Source organism: Scatophagus argus, chromosome 18, assembly GCF_020382885.2.
Source record: "Scatophagus argus isolate fScaArg1 chromosome 18, fScaArg1.pri, whole genome shotgun sequence".
NCBI classification, from domain to species: Eukaryota; Metazoa; Chordata; class Actinopteri; family Scatophagidae; genus Scatophagus; species Scatophagus argus.
In genome coordinates, this window is record NC_058510.1 from 13,628,377 (window position 1) to 13,646,632 (window position 18,256).

General features: G+C 41.8%; 2 protein-coding genes across 15 annotated transcripts; one reads left to right on the forward strand and one right to left on the reverse strand.

Annotated features, from left to right (window-relative positions):
• Window positions 1–209: 209 nt before the first annotated feature.
• Window positions 210–11,353, reverse strand: klhl15 (kelch-like family member 15). 14 transcript variants are annotated; one of them, XM_046370928.1, is made up of 11 exons: window positions 11,114–11,166; window positions 9,582–9,669; window positions 8,187–8,295; window positions 7,344–7,482; window positions 6,576–6,764; window positions 6,158–6,382; window positions 5,738–5,899; window positions 5,414–5,623; window positions 4,913–5,103; window positions 4,010–4,712; window positions 210–680 (listed from the first exon to the last, which is right to left on the reverse strand). In XM_046370928.1, exons 3-11 carry the CDS (start codon window positions 8,204–8,206, stop codon window positions 549–551), a joined length of 1,971 nt encoding a protein of 656 aa, XP_046226884.1. In that variant the 5' UTR covers window positions 8,207–8,295; window positions 9,582–9,669; window positions 11,114–11,166; the 3' UTR covers window positions 210–548. The 14 variants fall into 14 exon arrangements, 10 of the variants coding, with proteins under 10 accessions (XP_046226884.1, XP_046226886.1, XP_046226885.1 ...); XM_046370930.1 differs by lacking the exon at window positions 11,114–11,166 and adding an exon at window positions 10,411–11,101; XM_046370929.1 differs by lacking the exon at window positions 11,114–11,166 and adding an exon at window positions 10,406–11,101.
• An 889-nt stretch (window positions 11,354–12,242) lies between these two features.
• On the forward strand, window positions 12,243–17,941 carry eif2s3 (eukaryotic translation initiation factor 2, subunit 3 gamma). The gene is made up of 12 exons (XM_046370934.1): window positions 12,243–12,533; window positions 13,541–13,604; window positions 13,700–13,827; window positions 14,346–14,467; window positions 14,601–14,695; window positions 14,811–14,969; window positions 15,419–15,553; window positions 15,776–15,870; window positions 16,119–16,263; window positions 16,637–16,806; window positions 16,923–17,095; window positions 17,459–17,941. Exons 1-12 carry the CDS (start codon window positions 12,465–12,467, stop codon window positions 17,520–17,522), a joined length of 1,419 nt encoding a protein of 472 aa, XP_046226890.1. The 5' UTR covers window positions 12,243–12,464; the 3' UTR covers window positions 17,523–17,941.
• Window positions 17,942–18,256: the final 315 nt, after the last annotated feature.

Below are 18,256 nucleotides of genomic sequence, written 5' to 3' on the forward strand. Positions count from 1 at the left end.
TGGTCAGACAAAACAATGCATAAATACATCACCTCGGAGTCTGGATACTTATACACATTGCATTCAGGAGTTCCTTCTGCATGACCGCATTTATCTGTGGAGGGTCAAGAATACAACTTTCTTTTCAATCAACCAACCATTTAGTCTCAAGTAGAATTTCTTTAGAGGAGTTAGAAACACAGAGATATAAAAGTACTCAGGCAGCCAGCTGAAAGTTGACCAATATGAACATTTATTTCTGGAAAGAAGTTACAAATCGTTTCCAAAGAGCTTCTACTCAGATTATAGGATATGTTAATCTGATTTTACTTTCTTTTTCGGATACAGTCGCTGTAGCAAGGTATGTTTTTGTTTTTTTTTTAATCCTCTATTCTGTTTTCCTACTGACAGACTGAAGACTTGTGGACTAAAGGATGCTGCGCTATGACTGAATGTGCCTCAAATCAGGACAGGAGTACTTTATCGGTTACACTTTTGTTCTTTTAACAGCAACATGAGAAGAGGAGCAGCGAGAGGACTGCAGAGTGGAAGATGTGACGTTGATGATATCAGTTGCAGAGTACAGTGACATAACAGACATAATGGGACGTGGCGTTTAAAAGGCCTGTTGCCCAACAGAACCTGCCGCTGACAGTGAGATCAGTGCTGCGTTTGCCACATGTGACGCTTCTGTGGTTATTCTGGAATACAGGAAGAACAATAGTTCTGGGTATAAAATAATAACATGAAATGCTCTGAACCTGAAAAAAAAGACAGTATGAACTGATCTGAACAATAAACATGTTTGACAGCAAAAAAAGTGAAGTTTGGAGAGAGACAGTTTGACAGCAAATTATATTTTCATTTTGTTCTTGTCAGTGAAACTTCTCTTAGTTGAGGATGTGTTGCTTTTCTTTATCACGTATGACTGTAAAGGCTTTTCAGACTGAACATTTAAATAAAAATAAGTGTTACCACATTTTTCCCGAAAACATTTTTCGCTGTCAAACATTTCACCATATGACAACAAAGATGTATTATGAAATCCACAGTGAAACACAGCTTCTCACTGCTAAGGAGGTGTTAACATGGGAAATGTACACATCAAAGATTTCTACCAGTGCTACGAAGCCTTCAAGAATTCCCCAAAAAGCAAACCTCAGTGGCATCACATAAACACTGTAAAGCTGCAACTCAGACCGTAGGGACGTTGCTGATACAAAGAGACATAAATTAAAGGATAATACCAGTTTTTTTCATATCAGGGAGAATTTGGCATTTGATCCCCCATAAACATGAACAAAATATGAGAATTTAACACCTGGTGAATGACAATTTTGCATATGGGAAAGTGTAAATGCTGCAGACAGTAAAAATGGACCAGAATTTTAAATAACACAAGTACCTTCATTTAGATTGTACCTTTTCATCTGTTGAGATGCATCTACATTTTCAAACATTTCCTCAATAAGCTTGATGATTGTAATAAATCTTCTGGGGAAGCTCATCAGTTTACACTGGATGAAAGACTGTTCTCAAAGCATCCATTCATTAGCCACATGCAGTGCTGCTGAGGTGGAGAAGACAGGACAAAACAAGGAAAGAGGACAAAGTACAACTGAAAACATGATTCACAATGAAATTATTGTTATAATAAATAACCCTACTTTTGTTACTGCATAGCTGGTTGAAAGCAATACTTCAGAAAATAAATAACTTAAATACACAGCTGACATTCAGAACTACATCAGTATGTGTTCTAGCCCTTTCACAGTTGGCTTGTGGAAACAAAAAAAAAAAAAAGGAGAAATAAATAGTGAGAGAGGACAAGGTCAAAGATGTGGAGCTGGTAATCGAGCAGGGCTTGCTGGGCTGCAGGACCAAGGCGCTCCTGGTGACATTTCAGTGTCTGAAATTAACACAGCTGAATGCCAAATGTTGGTAGAGTTTAGCTTTGGCAGACACACTGGCAAGAATCATCCTAAAACACTGTCTGGTATTTTTTGTTTTTCTTTGAGTCATTCACAGCTAAAAACCTGGGTTATACTGAGCTCCGCTGCTTGTCAGAGAAGATCAACAAGCTTAAATTCAATTACACCGAGCTCAGTTTTGTAAACGACAAACATGGGATGTGTAGACCAGTTAACAGGTTAAAAAAAAAAAACAAAAAAACAATGGGCCTCAGGCAAGAACCACCCGTATGAAAAGAATGTGACCTTCAGCAGTTTTACAGTTTCTTTAATTTTATCTAAGCTATGAAACAAATGCAGGAGCCCTCCAGACTCCTCTGACCTGAAATCATAAGACTAACATAACCTGACATAATCTGACAAACTAAACCCAAAGTTAATATTCTGTTTGTTGTGGTGTCTGTCAAATTAGAGAGATTTTTTTTTTTTTTTTTTAGATTTAATGATTTTTATCGACATATTTCATATATGTCTCTCCTTAGGGCAATTTTAGGGATGTCAGTTATGTTAATGATGAAATCTCTCACACTCATGCACCTCCTCATGAACGTGGGAAGATCATCAGGCTGAAGTGAGCAGAGTAAGTAAGTAAAAATGCCATTCATGGGTTAAATATTCTTGCACGAGTCCCAGTGTTTCTTTAGCTGCATATTTGATGGTCGGGACATTGTTAGCCCATCTTGACTTGTCAGCTAGGAAGTTAATTTCAGATCCAGCTCAATGTCTGCAACATTACAGCATGCTGTAGTACTACAGCTCTGTTGAAGGTTAGCTTGTAGCCTCTGCAATTACACCCAGGAGCCACAGCAAGAACCAATAAAGTGCGGGGAATGTGGACCAAAGTAAATAAAGCACTGCCAGTGACTAGACGGATACAGACAACATCCTTTGACCCCTGCGATGTCACTATCATCTCATGACATCATCACTGAGTGAAGAATGAGCCCTCGTGTACCATGTAGTGTTTTTCCTCCTAATCTTGCATTCAGCTCTCTCATACAAAACACACACACACACACACACATTTATCGTCAAACTCAGACAGAGGAAGTAGAAGGAACACAGAACGACAAGAGATGTTATATGAACATGAGCACAGTATGGTGGATATTTGGGAATAAAGAGCAGAATTAAGACTAAATGCCGGAACGCACTGGAAGCGGAAAACTTTGACAGTTTAAAGCTGGTAGCAGCATTTGCCACAGCATGGTGGTCATAACTGCTTCATGGTCTCTCAGTCTGCATTGTATATTTGCAGACAGGCTATAAAATTGTCTACGCTACAGTATATAGTGTTCATATTTTGTTAATATACCTAATTATATGCATTAACTGGATGTTCTATATTTTATAGGGCATTTTCTGGTTGTTTGAAATAGTTGCAATAATATCTTGGCTTTCGCTAACCTATTTCTCAAAAACAGCCACTTGATTAATGATATACAGGATGTTTGTTTGTCTTTAAATAGGTCAACAGATGCTAAGAAACCTCAGGGAGCAGGCAAACAAACCTAATTCAGTCAGATTTGTGATGCCGGTTTGCTTGACTGGTGAAATAAAATAAATACAGATCCATCTGTAAATGCATGAATCTGAAGCTTCCAGTGCGTTTCTGCAATAAGCCTGACTGGACAGCCTAAATACAGTAGGTGAATGGCAGAACAGGAAACTGACCACAGTCCAAACATAAACCAGCAGTTTTTTTTTATCCCCAGGAATAGTTTTCCTTAATTTTCTAAGAAAGCTAATTCTGAAAATGTTCAAGCTTACTGCTAACATGTGACGTCTCGGGACGGCACGCTTCGACTGGCTTCATTAAGAACAGCAAATCTATGGCCCGGCCATCTTTTCCTCACCTTAGGTAAGTGCTGGTCTCTAGTTTAAAAGCCTGCGCATCAGTAGAGTCTCCCACCTGTAAACACCTGATCTCCCAGCAGGACACTTCAGTTCTTAAACAGTGAATTCCCATTTCTATAAAAAGGAGGCTTGTTGTGGAGCAGACCTCAGCTGCAGCGTCTGACATGCTCTAGCACATACTCTGGGAAGTGCAGACTGCATACCTGCAGACCGTCCAGTTTGCAAGGCATCCTGGGATACTCGTCCTCCTTCCACTTGTTTTCATCAGGGTCGAAGGTGAGGATGGAGTCACTGTAGTGGCCGTTGTAACACAGGCCGCCCAGCACCATGATCTGCCTGTCCAACACTGCCACCCCGTGGCCACTGCGCCCAATGGGCATCGAGGCAAGGATGGTCCACTCGTCTGTGTCCGGGTCATAAACCTCGGTGGAAGGACAGCCCTGTGACTCGAAGGAAGCCCGCAAGATCACACACACGCCCCCGAACACGTACAGCTTCCCGTTGTGGGAGATCATCTTGTGGAAGCAACGGGCGTAGTTCATTTTGGATTTGTTTTCCCAGCAGCTGGCGTGGGTGCCGGGCAGCAGCGGGCCTCGGCTGGCGCGTGTCCTGTGTGCGTCTGACCCACATGAGCTGCCTCCTCCTCCCCCACCTCCCGCCTCCCGCCCGGGATCAAACACGCAGACCTGTTTGGAGGTGGAGGAGGACGTGATGCCGCCAGTGATGTACAGTTTACCATTAAGGACAGTTCCCTCGTGACCGTACTTGTTTACAGGATACGGGTCCACGAACTCCCAGCGGTCCTCAGTGATGTCATAGCGCTCTGTTGAATAGAAAGTCTCGTCTCGCGTGCGGCCCGCTACAGCGTAAATAAACTTCCCAATGACGCCCACAGCAAACTCTGACCTGCAAACAACAAACATGAATGTCTGAATATGTATGGTAAATGAATATGCATCTGCAAAATCACCTTGAAATTAACATAATGGGTCAGTGAACCACAAAAAAGAAAAGACCAAGAAATTTCTTTGTTTCTCATATAAGAAGACAACACAGGGTCAGACCACACAGCACAACAAACACCCAGAGCTTCATGCTTTTCTGACCTGGGCACAGACATGTCAGCCATGCGCAGCCAGGAGTTCTGTCGAGGGTCATAGCGGTAGACTTTGGAGGAGGCATGAAACTCCCCATCGGGTCCCAGCTCCTCTCCACCCAACAAGAAGGCAAAGTTATTCACAATTGCCAGGCAGTCCGGTCGCAACGGCACCTGAGGTCCCTCCAGCTCCCACCACACCTGAGGGATTAAAACACAGGTTACTGTAGGTGAGGGTGCCACTGATTTCACTGCATCTTCAAAGTATATGAGCTTTGTGCATGCCTACTTTTAAACGAAAGACGTCATGGTCAACCACAAAGCACCCGTTACTCGCTTTTTGGCACAATGAATGTTGCAACTAGGCCTGCTATAGTTGGAAAATAGTCTCCCAAGTGGCATTAACAAAAGTACTGTATGTGCAGCCCAACTAGAAAGTACGGAAGCCGTCATTAGTGAATCCAAAACAACAATCACACATTCTCTTGTTGGCAGGCAAATGGGCAAACACCTTTGGGCGCTGCAGCAGCAGGATCTTGCTGTTGACCATGCTGTGTCCGATCATTCCCCTGAAGACAGTGGTCTGCGGGCGGACAGAGCGGATACGATTGGAGCGCGTCTCCACCAGAGGCTGCTGGTTGACATCATGGAAGTAGCTGAGTGCCTGATCTACCTCCTGCCTCAACTGTCTGGAGTAACGGTAAAACTCAGACGTCTTCACCTGTGAAGAGGAGGACAAAAGAGAGATACCAGCAACGGCATCAGTAAACCTCTAAAAGTCAGCACAACAATATTACCCACAGCTGCCTATACCTAAACAAAAAACAGGACTCACCTTCTCAAAGATGTTGGCAGGAGTCATGAGGCAGAAGCGGATCGATTGCACTATGGTGTCAGTGTGCCTCCAGCGTCGCCGGTCGTGTCGCAGCCACGCCTGGACAGCTTCATACAGCTCGATTTCTGGGAAGCGACTCAGAGCATCACTGTTTAAATATGCCTGGAGAAAAGAAATTTGAATTTAATTTGAATTTAGCAAAGGCATTACATGTTTGTCCACCTGATAACAATCACAAGTTAATTTGTTTGTAAAATGGCCCCTTAAGTGCACTGTATATCTTGGTAAAAATTAATCCAATTGATTACAACAAATCGACGAACACAAACTTTGAAAGGGTGTTTAACTGTGTTTGTATTTACAGTTCTAATATTTCTGTGAGTAAACTGCTGCACTTTGCACACAAAAGACGCCCCAAACCTGCAGTCTCTCGAGGCCGAGGTAGGACAGGAAGTCGGGTCGGCTCATGAGGGGGACAAAGTTGTCAAGCAGGAAGTTGTCAAGCTGCTCCTGGACGCCCTCAATGCCCACGCTAAAGTCCTCCAGGAGGCGCATGACCTCAGCGCAGTTCTCCAGACAGATCTTAGCCAGCAGGAAGGAGCAGCAGAACTCCACCGCCTCCGTTAACTGGACATACATGGCCGCCTGACAGGACAGGAAGAGGGGGAGGAAACAGATGAGGTATGTGGGAGAGTGTGCTGTGATAATGAAGTATAAAATACTGCTTCGGGATAACTCTTGTGTCAGTTGTTAAAATGAGTCCTCCTGGCTTATATGGAAGCACAATAATGTTATAAGAACCAACGCAGAAAAGAAAACAGTGTGTGTATGGCATTACCTGCAGGATCTCTTGGACGGTGGGCATACTGAGCTCCAGTGAGCCATAGTACATGAATCGGAGAATGTGGCCAAACCCAGCAGCTGTCAGCCCCTTCATGTGGATCTTGTCCTGGTCCCGCTCTCTCATGTCTGCTGTGAACATGACCCGGAAGTAGTCGCTCTGAGTGGCCAGAAGCGCCTTGTGGGCCTGTAGCAATGTGGACACGTGTTTACATAGTGCTCAGTGCAGTAATGCTGCTCACCAACAGCTTTCTAGTCATGACGTTTGACTTGTTCTCACTACACTGTTTGCACATGAAAGGTCCAGCCCTGATCCAGGACCATATACGACGTATTCTGCCTGGATTTCTTGCAGAGCTAAAATGTGACGAGTTGAAAATACAAACTCACTGGAAGGATGAAAATATTCCTAATGACATCCAAAGTGTGAAAACCTTTGTCAGGTGGGTGGAAAGTAACAGAGAATCATAGAGAAAAGTCTTTTCCAATATTGTAAGGACTCAGTGTCTTAAGAAAGCTCTCTGTGGGAACAAAAGACATTTTTGTTACTTTGCTGAAAAGATTTCTTACCATCCATTGAGTTTATATTTTCACCATTCTTTCAGTAACTACTTTTATGAGGATATTTGTGACTGAGATCTCCAAGTGCCCCGGAGATATCCACACAGGTATGTGATATGCAGTATATGGTCGTGGGTTAGCCCTTTTGTAATACCATATATTTAAAACAACATCTATTTGTGTTTCTTCATCTGTATTTGTGTACCTGGAAGTGGTGCTCCTCTATCAATAGTGTGACATCCAGCAGCAGACGCTCCTCGTAAAGCGCCCGGAAGCCCGATGACACACTCCCATCATGCACCTGGGACAGGTACACCTCCACATCTGCCCCCGACATAACACACCTTGAAGCATGAAGGAGAGCAGAGTGCGGGAGCAGGCGGGAGACAGAGACAGGGTAATGTAAAAATCACAGAGCATCAGAACACATCTCTAAGGTCACAACACTGAATATGGCTACAGTTTTCCACTGCAAACATAAAGCAGGCAAGAAATGAATTCACAGCTATACAAAAATGAATTCAGCAGGCACAACACTGCAAGTCTTTACTAGGAAAAGACTGTTTTGTGAGAATTCTGCTGAAAACAGTAAGTCTGGGACTGGAAGGGCATTCAATAGGACGTTCAGCATTAAAAGCTCAGCACTTCAGCTGCTGCATCCTAACAAGCCATTCCTCTTTCACAGCAAGACGTGTGTGTTTCTGCGCTGACACTCTTGGGAAATACCCTGCTCCACTGCAACACAGTGCAGTTGGTAAAAATACAAAGACAAGAAATCCTTAAAAAAAAATCCCATGTGTCATTTCATCCAAATTATTCAGCATGAAATTACAGAGTTATGCTCACACACTAAACACAAAGACAAAAAAAACATGGACTCACATGCACACAAAACTTGTACTTAATTTTACCGTCTTTCTGCAGACAAGAAAGAGTAGAAAACACAAACACACACACACCATCGGCATACCTCCACAAACTCACAGTGTCATTAAGAATGTAAATGAAAACAAACACACACAAACACACACACACACAGCACACTCACCTCTGATTGGCCACGGGCATGTCAGAGGGGGTTGTCCGAGCCAATCAGAGGACAGTGCCCCTTGTGTCCAGTAGATGCTAACAATGTCCCTTTTCTGAGCGTCAATCACCTGAACGACAAAGCCAACACAACCGCCACATTAAAGCACGAAGGTCTGCAGGGGCAAACTGAAATAAAAGCCACACAAGGACTTCTTTGCATGTTAAATATCTTTAACTGTGACCAAAAGTATGTGGATACCCGAACATTAAAGCCATGATGTTTGTTGAACGGCTCATACGGACAATGGAGTCCATTTTCCACATAATTTTGGCCTTGTTGTGTATTTCAGCACAGGAGAGTAGTCTTCACTCCTCATACTTTAATACAACAAACAGCAGCAAAAATAGTGTTTAAGGCAGGAAAAATCATGATGACTACTTGCCCAGTGTATTAAAATAAATGTTATGGAATGAATGTTAGTTGATATGCTAATGAAGATAAAGGACAATTCCGGTTTATTAAAACGTGGATGTTATTTTCAGATTTTTTTGCAGATCATTATCAGTATTAATAATGTTGTGACTAGTTAATTACTGAGATCATCAGTATACGCAAAAAGAAGTAAATGAATATGAACACTACGTGCAAGAAGACAAGTTGGGAACAAAACCCTGGGACAGACAAACTTATCCGGAAGGAAAACAAAAGGTGAAGGGTAAAATTATTACCCTTCTTATTATTACCCTAACTGTCTGTTGTAAACATCCACCACAGTTTAAAGACACACTTCCTGAACTAACTTTGACCGGCTGTACGTACTGTGCTTGTGAGCACACAGGTTTCCTGTACAATGAGGGATTATTACTGGCATTCAGGCACATTCTGTCAGCTTTATATCCAAATAAAATGGTTCAGATAAACTGCATAAACTATTTGTTTGTTTGCAATCTGACTGTTTGTGTGGCTTTCCATCGGCCTTAGTTGGAGCTATTTCACCATGTTCCCAGATCTCTATTACTGTGACTGGCACAATGCTATCGTGACAAATAGTCATGATTGCCAAAACTACAAAACAAACTCTGCTTTTATTCTACATTGTTGTTACAAATTGGAATTGTCTATTAATTCAACAAATAACAAAGTTAACAAAAAACGATAAAGCACTGGCCAAAGAGCTGTTAAGGATTCATTGTCTTGCACAAGGACATTTCAGCACTGTGACGATAAAAGGTCCTAACTTTAAACAATTCATGTACCCTGTCAGCCTAAAGTGCAAGGGGGCAGAAATAAAGCAGATGGTCGAGAGGAGGAAAGACGGGAGGGGTGGGGGCAAGACCAATGCTGAGTTAAAAGTGGCAGAGAGGGGTTCAGATTTAAGTTTAACATGCAAAGTTGCAGAATGAAAAGTCGTACCTTTTGGAGCCCGGGCAAACAATCACAGGCTTTGACGGCTGAGCACTAAGAGGCCGCTCGCATTTCCTGTGTTTATGTTTCCCAGGTTCTAACAGATGAGAACAGAGGAAGACCCATAAGATGATGGAGGAGGAACAGAAAACACAACAATACCATTAAATGTTCAACAACACATTTAGGGGTTTGCAAGATACAACCAGCAAGTTCAAACTACTTCACGGCACAGAAATGCAAATATTGACGGTGATAAGAGTGTATAGTAACATAACTGTCACAATAATTCAAGAAAATTATGTATTTGGTTTTTCTTTTTTTTGTACTTCAGTAAGGCTGCAGCTGAATTTAACTGGTGCTTGTATTGCCCTAAACCAAGATATTCATTTTTCTCCCCTCACATTTGGGAAGCTGAAAATTATTTACTGACAATTTGGATTGTCAATAAATAATTTTCTTTGACTAACTGATAAAATGAATAATTGTCTCAGTTCTTGTGATTTTTATCAGATCAACAACCACATAATCGAAATGCTTCAATTCACATTAACATGATCAAAAGCAATTAACGAGCACCTGTGAGCTGTAATCAGCTACAGCTCTACATCAATTAATACAATTACAAATACTTGTCTCTCAACTGAAAAATAATTCAAAATCAACTAATGACTTTAGCTTTAACCCACAGTATTTTTCAGTAGAAAACTATAAGCTGTAAGTTAAATAGCAAGAGGTGTTTTGTTTCACAACAGAAGCAAAACTTCCATTACACATTCTAATTTCGTGTAAATCTCAGATGTGCTTTCCTTAAGTCTCGCCCTCTGATTGACCTGACCTGAGTTTGCCTCTGGTTGAAGACAACAACAGGTTTCTGAGTCCGTGACTGCAGCCGAGGTCACCTGACAACAAGCTTTACTCCCTTGTGGTTCAAAAACACTTCACAGCCAGCAGCTAAGCTGATTTATAGTGTAGTTGTGACTCACAAACCGCCAGTAGTTTACACTCGTTATGAACTGAGATTTTAGTTTCCGTTATTGTGTCAGTCACGTTCCAGCCATGACAACAGGAAGAGCAGAAAGAGGGTAGGCAGGGCAATGCTAAAGGCAACGCTAATGGTAGCAAAGAAGGTGTAAACGTTAACCTGACTACCCAACTTTACAGTACACTGACCTGGGCAGTGTGAGAAGCTAGTCTCTATTACCTTCTATAGTTTCCATCCCGAAAGCGACAAGAGGTGTGCCACCGAAACCTTACATGCTAAGATTGGACCCCAAAACAAAGGCTTTGCCTACACATAACGGTGCACGTACAACTCTGGTAACGTTATCCGAAGATGAAGGCGAAGATGTTAGCAGTGCCCTGAATCGTGTGTAAGAATTAAAGGAAATGAATGCGTATATTTTACTCTAAAGCTAGCCTCCCGACGAGCCAAATTAACTGTCACGATTCTTGGAAGTGTTCAGGGAGCTACGGGGTATCCGACACTGATCGACCGGGGTAACAGCTTTATCTTAGCAGCTAAAATCCAGCCGTCTCACCTCGGCGGTGCGAATCCCCACAACCCCTCTTCGACCAGGCAGCTCTGGCTCCTTCGGACATGAAGTTGCGGGTTCGATGACGGAATCACGAAAGCGGACGGCAGCTGTGCACTGCCATACTATGTGCCAGACGAAGAGACCCCCCGCTCGGCTCTAAATTAAACGGGTAACAAACCACAGCGGTCCAAAGGCTTTGCAGACGCCATTTTCTGAACCAGCGTCATTTCCCTTTTGGGCGGAACTGAAGGGCGTTGTGCGGTGCAACAAAGGTTGTATATACATCGGATGTATCACTTCCAACTGTTTACAGTTTTACAATCCGCATAATGTCTCAGATGCACAGATTATGAGACAGTGGGACTCATGGCATAGATGTCTGAAAGCCCCGCTCGGTTCGTAGCAAGAATTATATGTGACAAAGCGGGGCTGCATCTTTTTCAGCGATGTTTTGCAGAGTTAACAAAACTTTAAGGTGGAGCTTTTTGGTTGAACATGTCACCTAACAAGGACCCGAGTTTTTAATTCACATTGGAGATGAGGAGAAGTGTATGCAAAGATTCCTTTCCCCAGATATACAAAATAGCATAGGGCACTTGGCAAGATATTACAGTACACGAAACCAGCTGTATTACACTGAAATTCACAAATCAAAATATAATAAAAGAAATGTTTAGTAATCCACCCAATTCTCATATAATACACAAAATATAGCCAGGTGGAAATCTGGATATCTGGTTTATAAGGATATTTCAGTTGATGTCGTGTTTAAAAGGTGCATATTCAAATATGAATTGACATTTAACTAAATGTCAACCTCATCAACAGCAGCAACCTGAGGGCAGTTAGCCCACTGTTTGAATTTGCCTGAAGTACACGTTACAGAACTCCAAAACACATAACGTGACGACAAAGTTCTTTGGCGTGACGTAATTAACCAGCGACGGTCCTGAAATATGGATAAAATATATTTCTTTGCTTTTAGCACCAGAAAAAAAAATTCAAAACGTATACTCCCTTATCGCTAAACGATTATTAACAAATTAAACAACAGCAGTTAGCAGTCATTAGCTAATGCGTGTTTTACATTAAAAATTAAATTGCATCAGCCGTTGTGATAGGACCCCCCCCATGCTTCAACTTAAGTGAATCACGCGAGTTGCAAACCACGTTTTGTCACTTGACAGCATAAATGTACAACAGATATTTTGTTCAAAACTTGTGATTTTTCAACTGATACCTTAACAGCATTTTAACAAATAACCAATTGGTGGAAAAGCGGAACAACTTGGTTTTTGTATCGGCTGATCAGGCATTCGTCTGAGCCGTCTTCTTCTTTCCCTTTTCATTCAAGATGGCGGGCGACGAGTCTGGTACAACGCTTGGTCAGCCTCATCTGGCTAGACAAGACCTTACTACTCTGGTAAGAGTCAGTTTAATAGATTTCACAGTTGTGTACTTTTGTGTAGGGCACTGTCGTCCGTTCAGTTTGCCAAAACCGTAACACGAAAGGTTAAAATCTTTATCGTCAACGGCCGCCGGTGCTGCTTCACCGCCACCCGGTACATTACGGCAGGCCTGGTGGGGTGGATAGCTAAGACACCCACTGCACTTCCAACAAAGGTTGGCGATAGACTGAATTTTATCAATATGTTAAAATAAAAAACGAATCCTAGAAACCTTAAAGATGATTTACATCCCCACAGTAGTCGTCATTTTGTTTTGCTTAAATAAGATATGCTTGGACATTTTGATCCGAAGTTGAACATCATTTGCTAAGGTGTTATAAAATCTGTAAAAATGTCAATTATGAAAGCAGTGTCGCAATTCAGAATTATCCCACTTTTTGCAGGCTTTCATTTATCTTACAACAACAACTGATGGCCAATTTAGGGAATATGTATGGATACGGATCACATGATACGGATCATATGTTACATTATTGTACTGTATTTTCATTTTAATGAGTACAAAATTAAATGATGATGGCTTATGAATGATGACGATTTATCAATTTTAAAGTTTTATTGGATAAGGATTGTTTAAGAAATGTGCATTGTACGTAAAACTTAAATATGGTAGTAATTAGTAGCACCGGAAGACGCAGCAATAGCCACAATATTATTCCATTTTATTTGTGTAAGTTATCCAAAATATTCTTTACACTAAGAGACACTAAAAACAGCACCATTTTACACAAAACCTGAAATGTCGCTGCCTCTGTCTGATTGAGTGTCCACTTCATATGTTTGTAGAGTCAGTCAGGAGCATGTCTGTTTATGTGTCTGTACTATGGCAGCTCCCTTTGTGTCTATTCACCCCCAGGATTAAAGAGAGGGATCGGCCGCTCCTCTGCTCAGTGAAAACCTGTCAAATTCTGTGTTGTTTTTCAGTGTGTGATGAGTTTAATGTGAGTGGTTTTCTTTGCAGGATGTGTCTACCCTGACGCCTCTCTCTCCAGAGATCATTAGCAGACAGGCCACCATCAATATTGGTACGGGAAAAGTTGATCAGCTTCTGTATCTTTCAGCATGTCCGACATGACAAATAAGGGCTGTCTGTTCTGATTTGTGAATTCTCCTTTCCCAGGCACGATTGGTCATGTGGCCCATGGAAAGTCCACAGTGGTGAAAGCCATTTCTGGTGTCCACACTGTCAGGTTCAAAAATGAGCTGGAGAGAAATATCACCATCAAGCTAGGATATGCAAACGCTAAGGTAAGTGGCACTGGGGATGGATTTCTCTGAGGGTAATCTGACATGTCTAACTGACATCTACCTCTTTTATTTTGAAGAGCAGCACCTGTATGTTTGAGACTTTTGCCTACTATGACATATTCCAACTAAGTTTTTCATGCATGTCAAATATATATATATTTTTTTTTTATTTTTTTTTTGTACTTTATTGTTTACATTTCTGTACTTTATCGTTTACTTTATTGCTGTGTGCACTTTATGGGAAAGCGGAAATCTCGTTGTACCTGTACAATGACAATAAAAGCTTTCTATTCTATTCTATTCTATTAAAGATGCTCAGCACATACTCTAAGCAGGATATAAAACAACCAGGTAATTTTCTGTTGGTCAGCAAAGTCACTCAACTCATCTAAGATGTTGACACACAAGAGTGCTCGTAAGGCAGACATTTTGACATTGGAATGAAGCTCTGTTCATTGTTTCATAGTTATGCATGTGACTTGACATTTCTGTGTTTTTTCCTCTACAAAACATTGTAGGTCTATAAGCTGGATGACCCCAGCTGTCCCAGGCCAGAGTGCTACAGGTCGTGTGGCAGCAGCACTCCTGATGAGTTTCCCTCAGACATCCCTGGCACTAAAGGAAACTTCAAACTGGTCAGGTAAGACTGAAGAAAAGGGGGTGGCAATATTCCAAAAGCACAGACTAAGGTTTTTTGGTGTAGAGTTTCAGCTATTAAACTATTAAATCTGTTAAATCTCTTTTTTTTTTCATCCATCTTTTCTATCTCTTAGGCATGTGTCATTTGTTGACTGTCCTGGTCACGACATTTTGATGGCGACCATGTTGAACGGAGCTGCCGTCATGGATGCAGCCCTCCTGCTTATCGGTAAGTCTCCGTTTCCTTTGCTCTCACCAGCTGGACAAACTTTGGTTTAAATAATGTTATTTACTCCCAGGTTTTTAAAAGTCATCTGATTTTCGTTCTTGTCTCTGTCTGCCAGCGGGTAACGAGTCGTGTCCTCAGCCCCAGACGTCAGAGCACCTGGCAGCCATAGAGATCATGAAGCTGAAGCACATCCTCATCCTGCAGAACAAGATTGACCTGGTGAAGGAGAGCCAGGCCAAAGAACAGTACGAGCAGATCCTCGCCTTTGTACAGGGTGAGTCGCCATGAACCTACAGTCCAAACAACAGCATCCATTAAAGGCTCCTTCAAATTCCAAATCAACCAAGCATTGCATACAAGGGAAAGTTTGTGTAACTTTGCACTGGTCTGATTTTGTGCAGAGAACAAACAGCACTCGTGCCAATCATTCATTGTTTGCCAAAATTGGCAAAATATGTCACAGCTTAGGTGTTGCACAGAGAAAACTACAAAGGTTTCACAGACAGTTTTCAAACCTATTCCTTGGTCTCTCACCAAGGACCTTTTTGTCTGCAAAAGGCTGTCAACTGTATCCAAAGTGTTAAATGTTAAGTTCAGCTGGTGTCGATATAGTGACAATAATCAGTCCACTTTCACACTGGTGACTCTTTCGTTCACTTCTGTTTTTCTCAGAATCTTAGGTGACCTTGACCTGATGTTGTGTGTGTTATGTTTCTCCTGCAGGAACAGTTGCAGAGGGCGCCCCTATCATTCCTATCTCAGCACAACTGAAGTACAACATAGAGGTGGTTTGCGAGTACATTGTCAAAAAGATTCCAGTGCCCATCAGAGACTTCATCTCCGAGCCCAGGCTCATCGGTAAGAACAAAAACACATAAAGGTCTCTCCTTTTTTTTCTGGTTAAACTGTGTGTTTTCTGCTTTTTGTTTTCCTTGCTGTCATGCTTCCAGACTTCCACAATACGCTTTTATTATTTGATTTTCTTCTGTGAGGGCATTAATAATTTTGTTTGATGAAATGCTCTGTCATTGGATTTGAGTGGCATCAAATGAAACCCTGTGAATGTTTTCTGTGTGTCAGTCATCAGATCTTTTGATGTAAACAAGCCCGGCTGTGAAGTCGATGACTTGAAAGGAGGTGTGGCAGGAGGAAGTATCCTGAAGGGTGTGCTTAAGGTGAGATTTGGGCTTTTTTACTTCAACTGGCAAAACTGTGATTCACAACTACTCACAAATAAACACAGAAAAAAATCCATGTTTATTTTATATTAGAATTTGCGGTGGATTTTTGATCATCGCGTGACCTTTGGAAGTTTAAATCCAGCACTTCAGTGTGGATAAAAAGAGACCACATTGCAATTATTACAAAATTCCACGCAAAAGATAAAATGAAGGGATATAAACTTAACTGTGTGTGACCTCAGGTGGGTCAAGAGATCGAGGTGCGGCCGGGCATTGTGTCCAAAGACCAGGAAGGAAAGCTGATGTGCAAACCCATCTTCTCCAAGATCGTCTCTTTGTTCGCTGAGCACAATGACCTGCAGTACGCTGCACCCGGAGGCCTTATTGGTAGGTCCACATTCACGTTTTAACGCAGCTTTATCCTTTTGTGTGCTTCTTTACTGAAAAGGAGAAAGATGTTGTTTTTATCAGGGTGCAAAAAGCCAGGTGGACTCAGGTGCAGCTCAGATGAGCGAGGGAGAGTTCTAATTTTTGTGATAAACCTTTACTTAACAGAAAACCTGTGACTTTAGGAATATTATTTAATGAAAGAAAAACATTTCTTGTGATGCTTCTTTATCGGGAGTCCGCTAAATGAACAGTCACTGCACCTTAGCTCCTGTTTCTCATCAAGAAAATCAAGAGAAAACTCAAGTAGTACCACAAACAACAAAGCATCTCGGCAATATCCTAATTTACAGTAAACTCTGTTTGTGTGCAGGTGTGGGGACTAAGATCGACCCAACACTGTGCCGGGCTGATCGTATGGTCGGTCAGGTGCTGGGTGCTGTCGGAGCGCTGCCAGAGATCTTCACTGAGCTGGAGATCTCTTACTTCCTGCTCAGGAGGCTGCTGGGAGTCCGCACAGAGGGAGACAAGAAGGCTGCCAAGGTGAGACATTATGGGAAATGTAGTCTAAAATCTTCTTAAGTATGAGAGAAGACATTTAAGCTGTAACTGTAACAGTGTCACGACACCATCTTGTATCTTTCTTGGGGTTCCTGCAGGTCCAGAAGCTGTCTAAGAACGAGGTGCTGATGGTGAACATCGGCTCATTGTCGACAGGTGGCCGCGTCAGCGCTGTCAAGGCCGATCTCGCCAAGATCGTCCTCACTAACCCAGTATGCACAGAGGTCGGAGAGAAGATCGCTCTGAGTCGACGTGTGGAGAAACACTGGCGGTAAGGATTCATTAAGAGCAACCTCTGCACGGTTTTCCAAAGCATAGTTATGAGGCAGCCAATACAAGCACTTTAATTGTCAGTTGTCAGAGAAATCATGTTTATTTCATCATTTATCTATTCAGTTCAATTATTTCATTTGCACAAAAATGTCTATTGCACAAATAGACTCTCAAATTAATTAATTCATTGTTGTAAGCGTTTGGACAGGAACCTTTTTCAATCAACAAGAGCAAAAGAAATGAGTTTGATTTTGACTGAATATCCTCAGCTCATTTAAATTGGCAGTTATTTTCCCGTTGGGTGTTTAATGTTCTTTTATGTTGTCGTCTAAATGGCTGCTCTCCTTTTTCCTCCTACCAGTCTGATTGGATGGGGACAGATCAGGAGGGGCGTGACCATCACACCCACAGTGGACGATGACTGAGGAAGGGAAAAAAAAAAAACGGGACATCGCGACCATCACACTCTTCTTGGGTTTTAGTTTATTCTTTTTTTGTTTTGTTTTATTTTTTCCACAAAGAGGAAACAAGTGAACAGAACAGGACATGTCAATGGTTTAAAGACGCCTCCTCTTCTCCGCTCTTCTTTTTCAGCAGGGACAGGTCAGATAAGTTCACATTTAGACTTTCTGCCCCTTGACCTGTTTTTTGTTTGGTTTTGTTTTGTTTTGTTTTTTAAACTAATGATAAAGGAGAGCAGAGGAGAAGAGGAAGCCCTTTAGGCTATCGTAACAACCCTCCAGAGAAGGTTCACATTCAGACCGGAGGTTAATTCAGTACAGAAATGACGCTGTACTCGTTGCAGATTTCAGTCAGATCTAATAAAAATACATTTGAAAGAACATGTGCCTGTCTTTGAGGTCTGTTTGTTGGGTTTTATTTTATCATTAAGTTGTTTCCAATATATTATTGCCACTAACTGTGAGGAAGTATAAAACTTTAAAGGTCAAAAGGATTTAATAATTCAAAAGTGATGCAACTCATCAAAATCAGACCTGTAACTTAATTAGGACTGCTAATACTGCTAATAATTTTATTTTATGTTTTATCTTTTGCTGGAGTTACATTGTTACATTTATACAAAATAAACTGATAGTTTTGAAAAGGCTAAAAACAAACTTTTATTTGTTTTTGACGTGTTTTATCTGATGCAGTGCTG

What these genes read in the sequence shown, in the direction of transcription:
- klhl15 (XM_046370923.1), bottom strand. Translation starts at nt 11,174, where the DNA reads ATGTCCGAAGGAGCCAGAGCTGCCTGGTCGAAGAGGGGTTGTGGGGAT. An exon ending in CCGTCCAAGAGATCCTGCAG is followed by an intron (nt 6,383 to 6,575) that starts GTAATGCCATAC and finishes CTGTCCTGTCAG; the next exon opens with GCGGCCATGTATGTCCAGTT. An exon ending in GCTGACATGTCTGTGCCCAG is followed by an intron (nt 4,713 to 4,912) that starts GTCAGAAAAGCA and finishes TGTTGTTTGCAG; the next exon opens with GTCAGAGTTTGCTGTGGGCG.
- eif2s3 (XM_046370934.1), top strand. Translation starts at nt 12,465, where the DNA reads ATGGCGGGCGACGAGTCTGGTACAACGCTTGGTCAGCCTCATCTGGCT. An exon ending in GGAAACTTCAAACTGGTCAG is followed by an intron (nt 14,468 to 14,600) that starts GTAAGACTGAAG and finishes TCTATCTCTTAG; the next exon opens with GCATGTGTCATTTGTTGACT. An exon ending in GATCCTCGCCTTTGTACAGG is followed by an intron (nt 14,970 to 15,418) that starts GTGAGTCGCCAT and finishes TTTCTCCTGCAG; the next exon opens with GAACAGTTGCAGAGGGCGCC.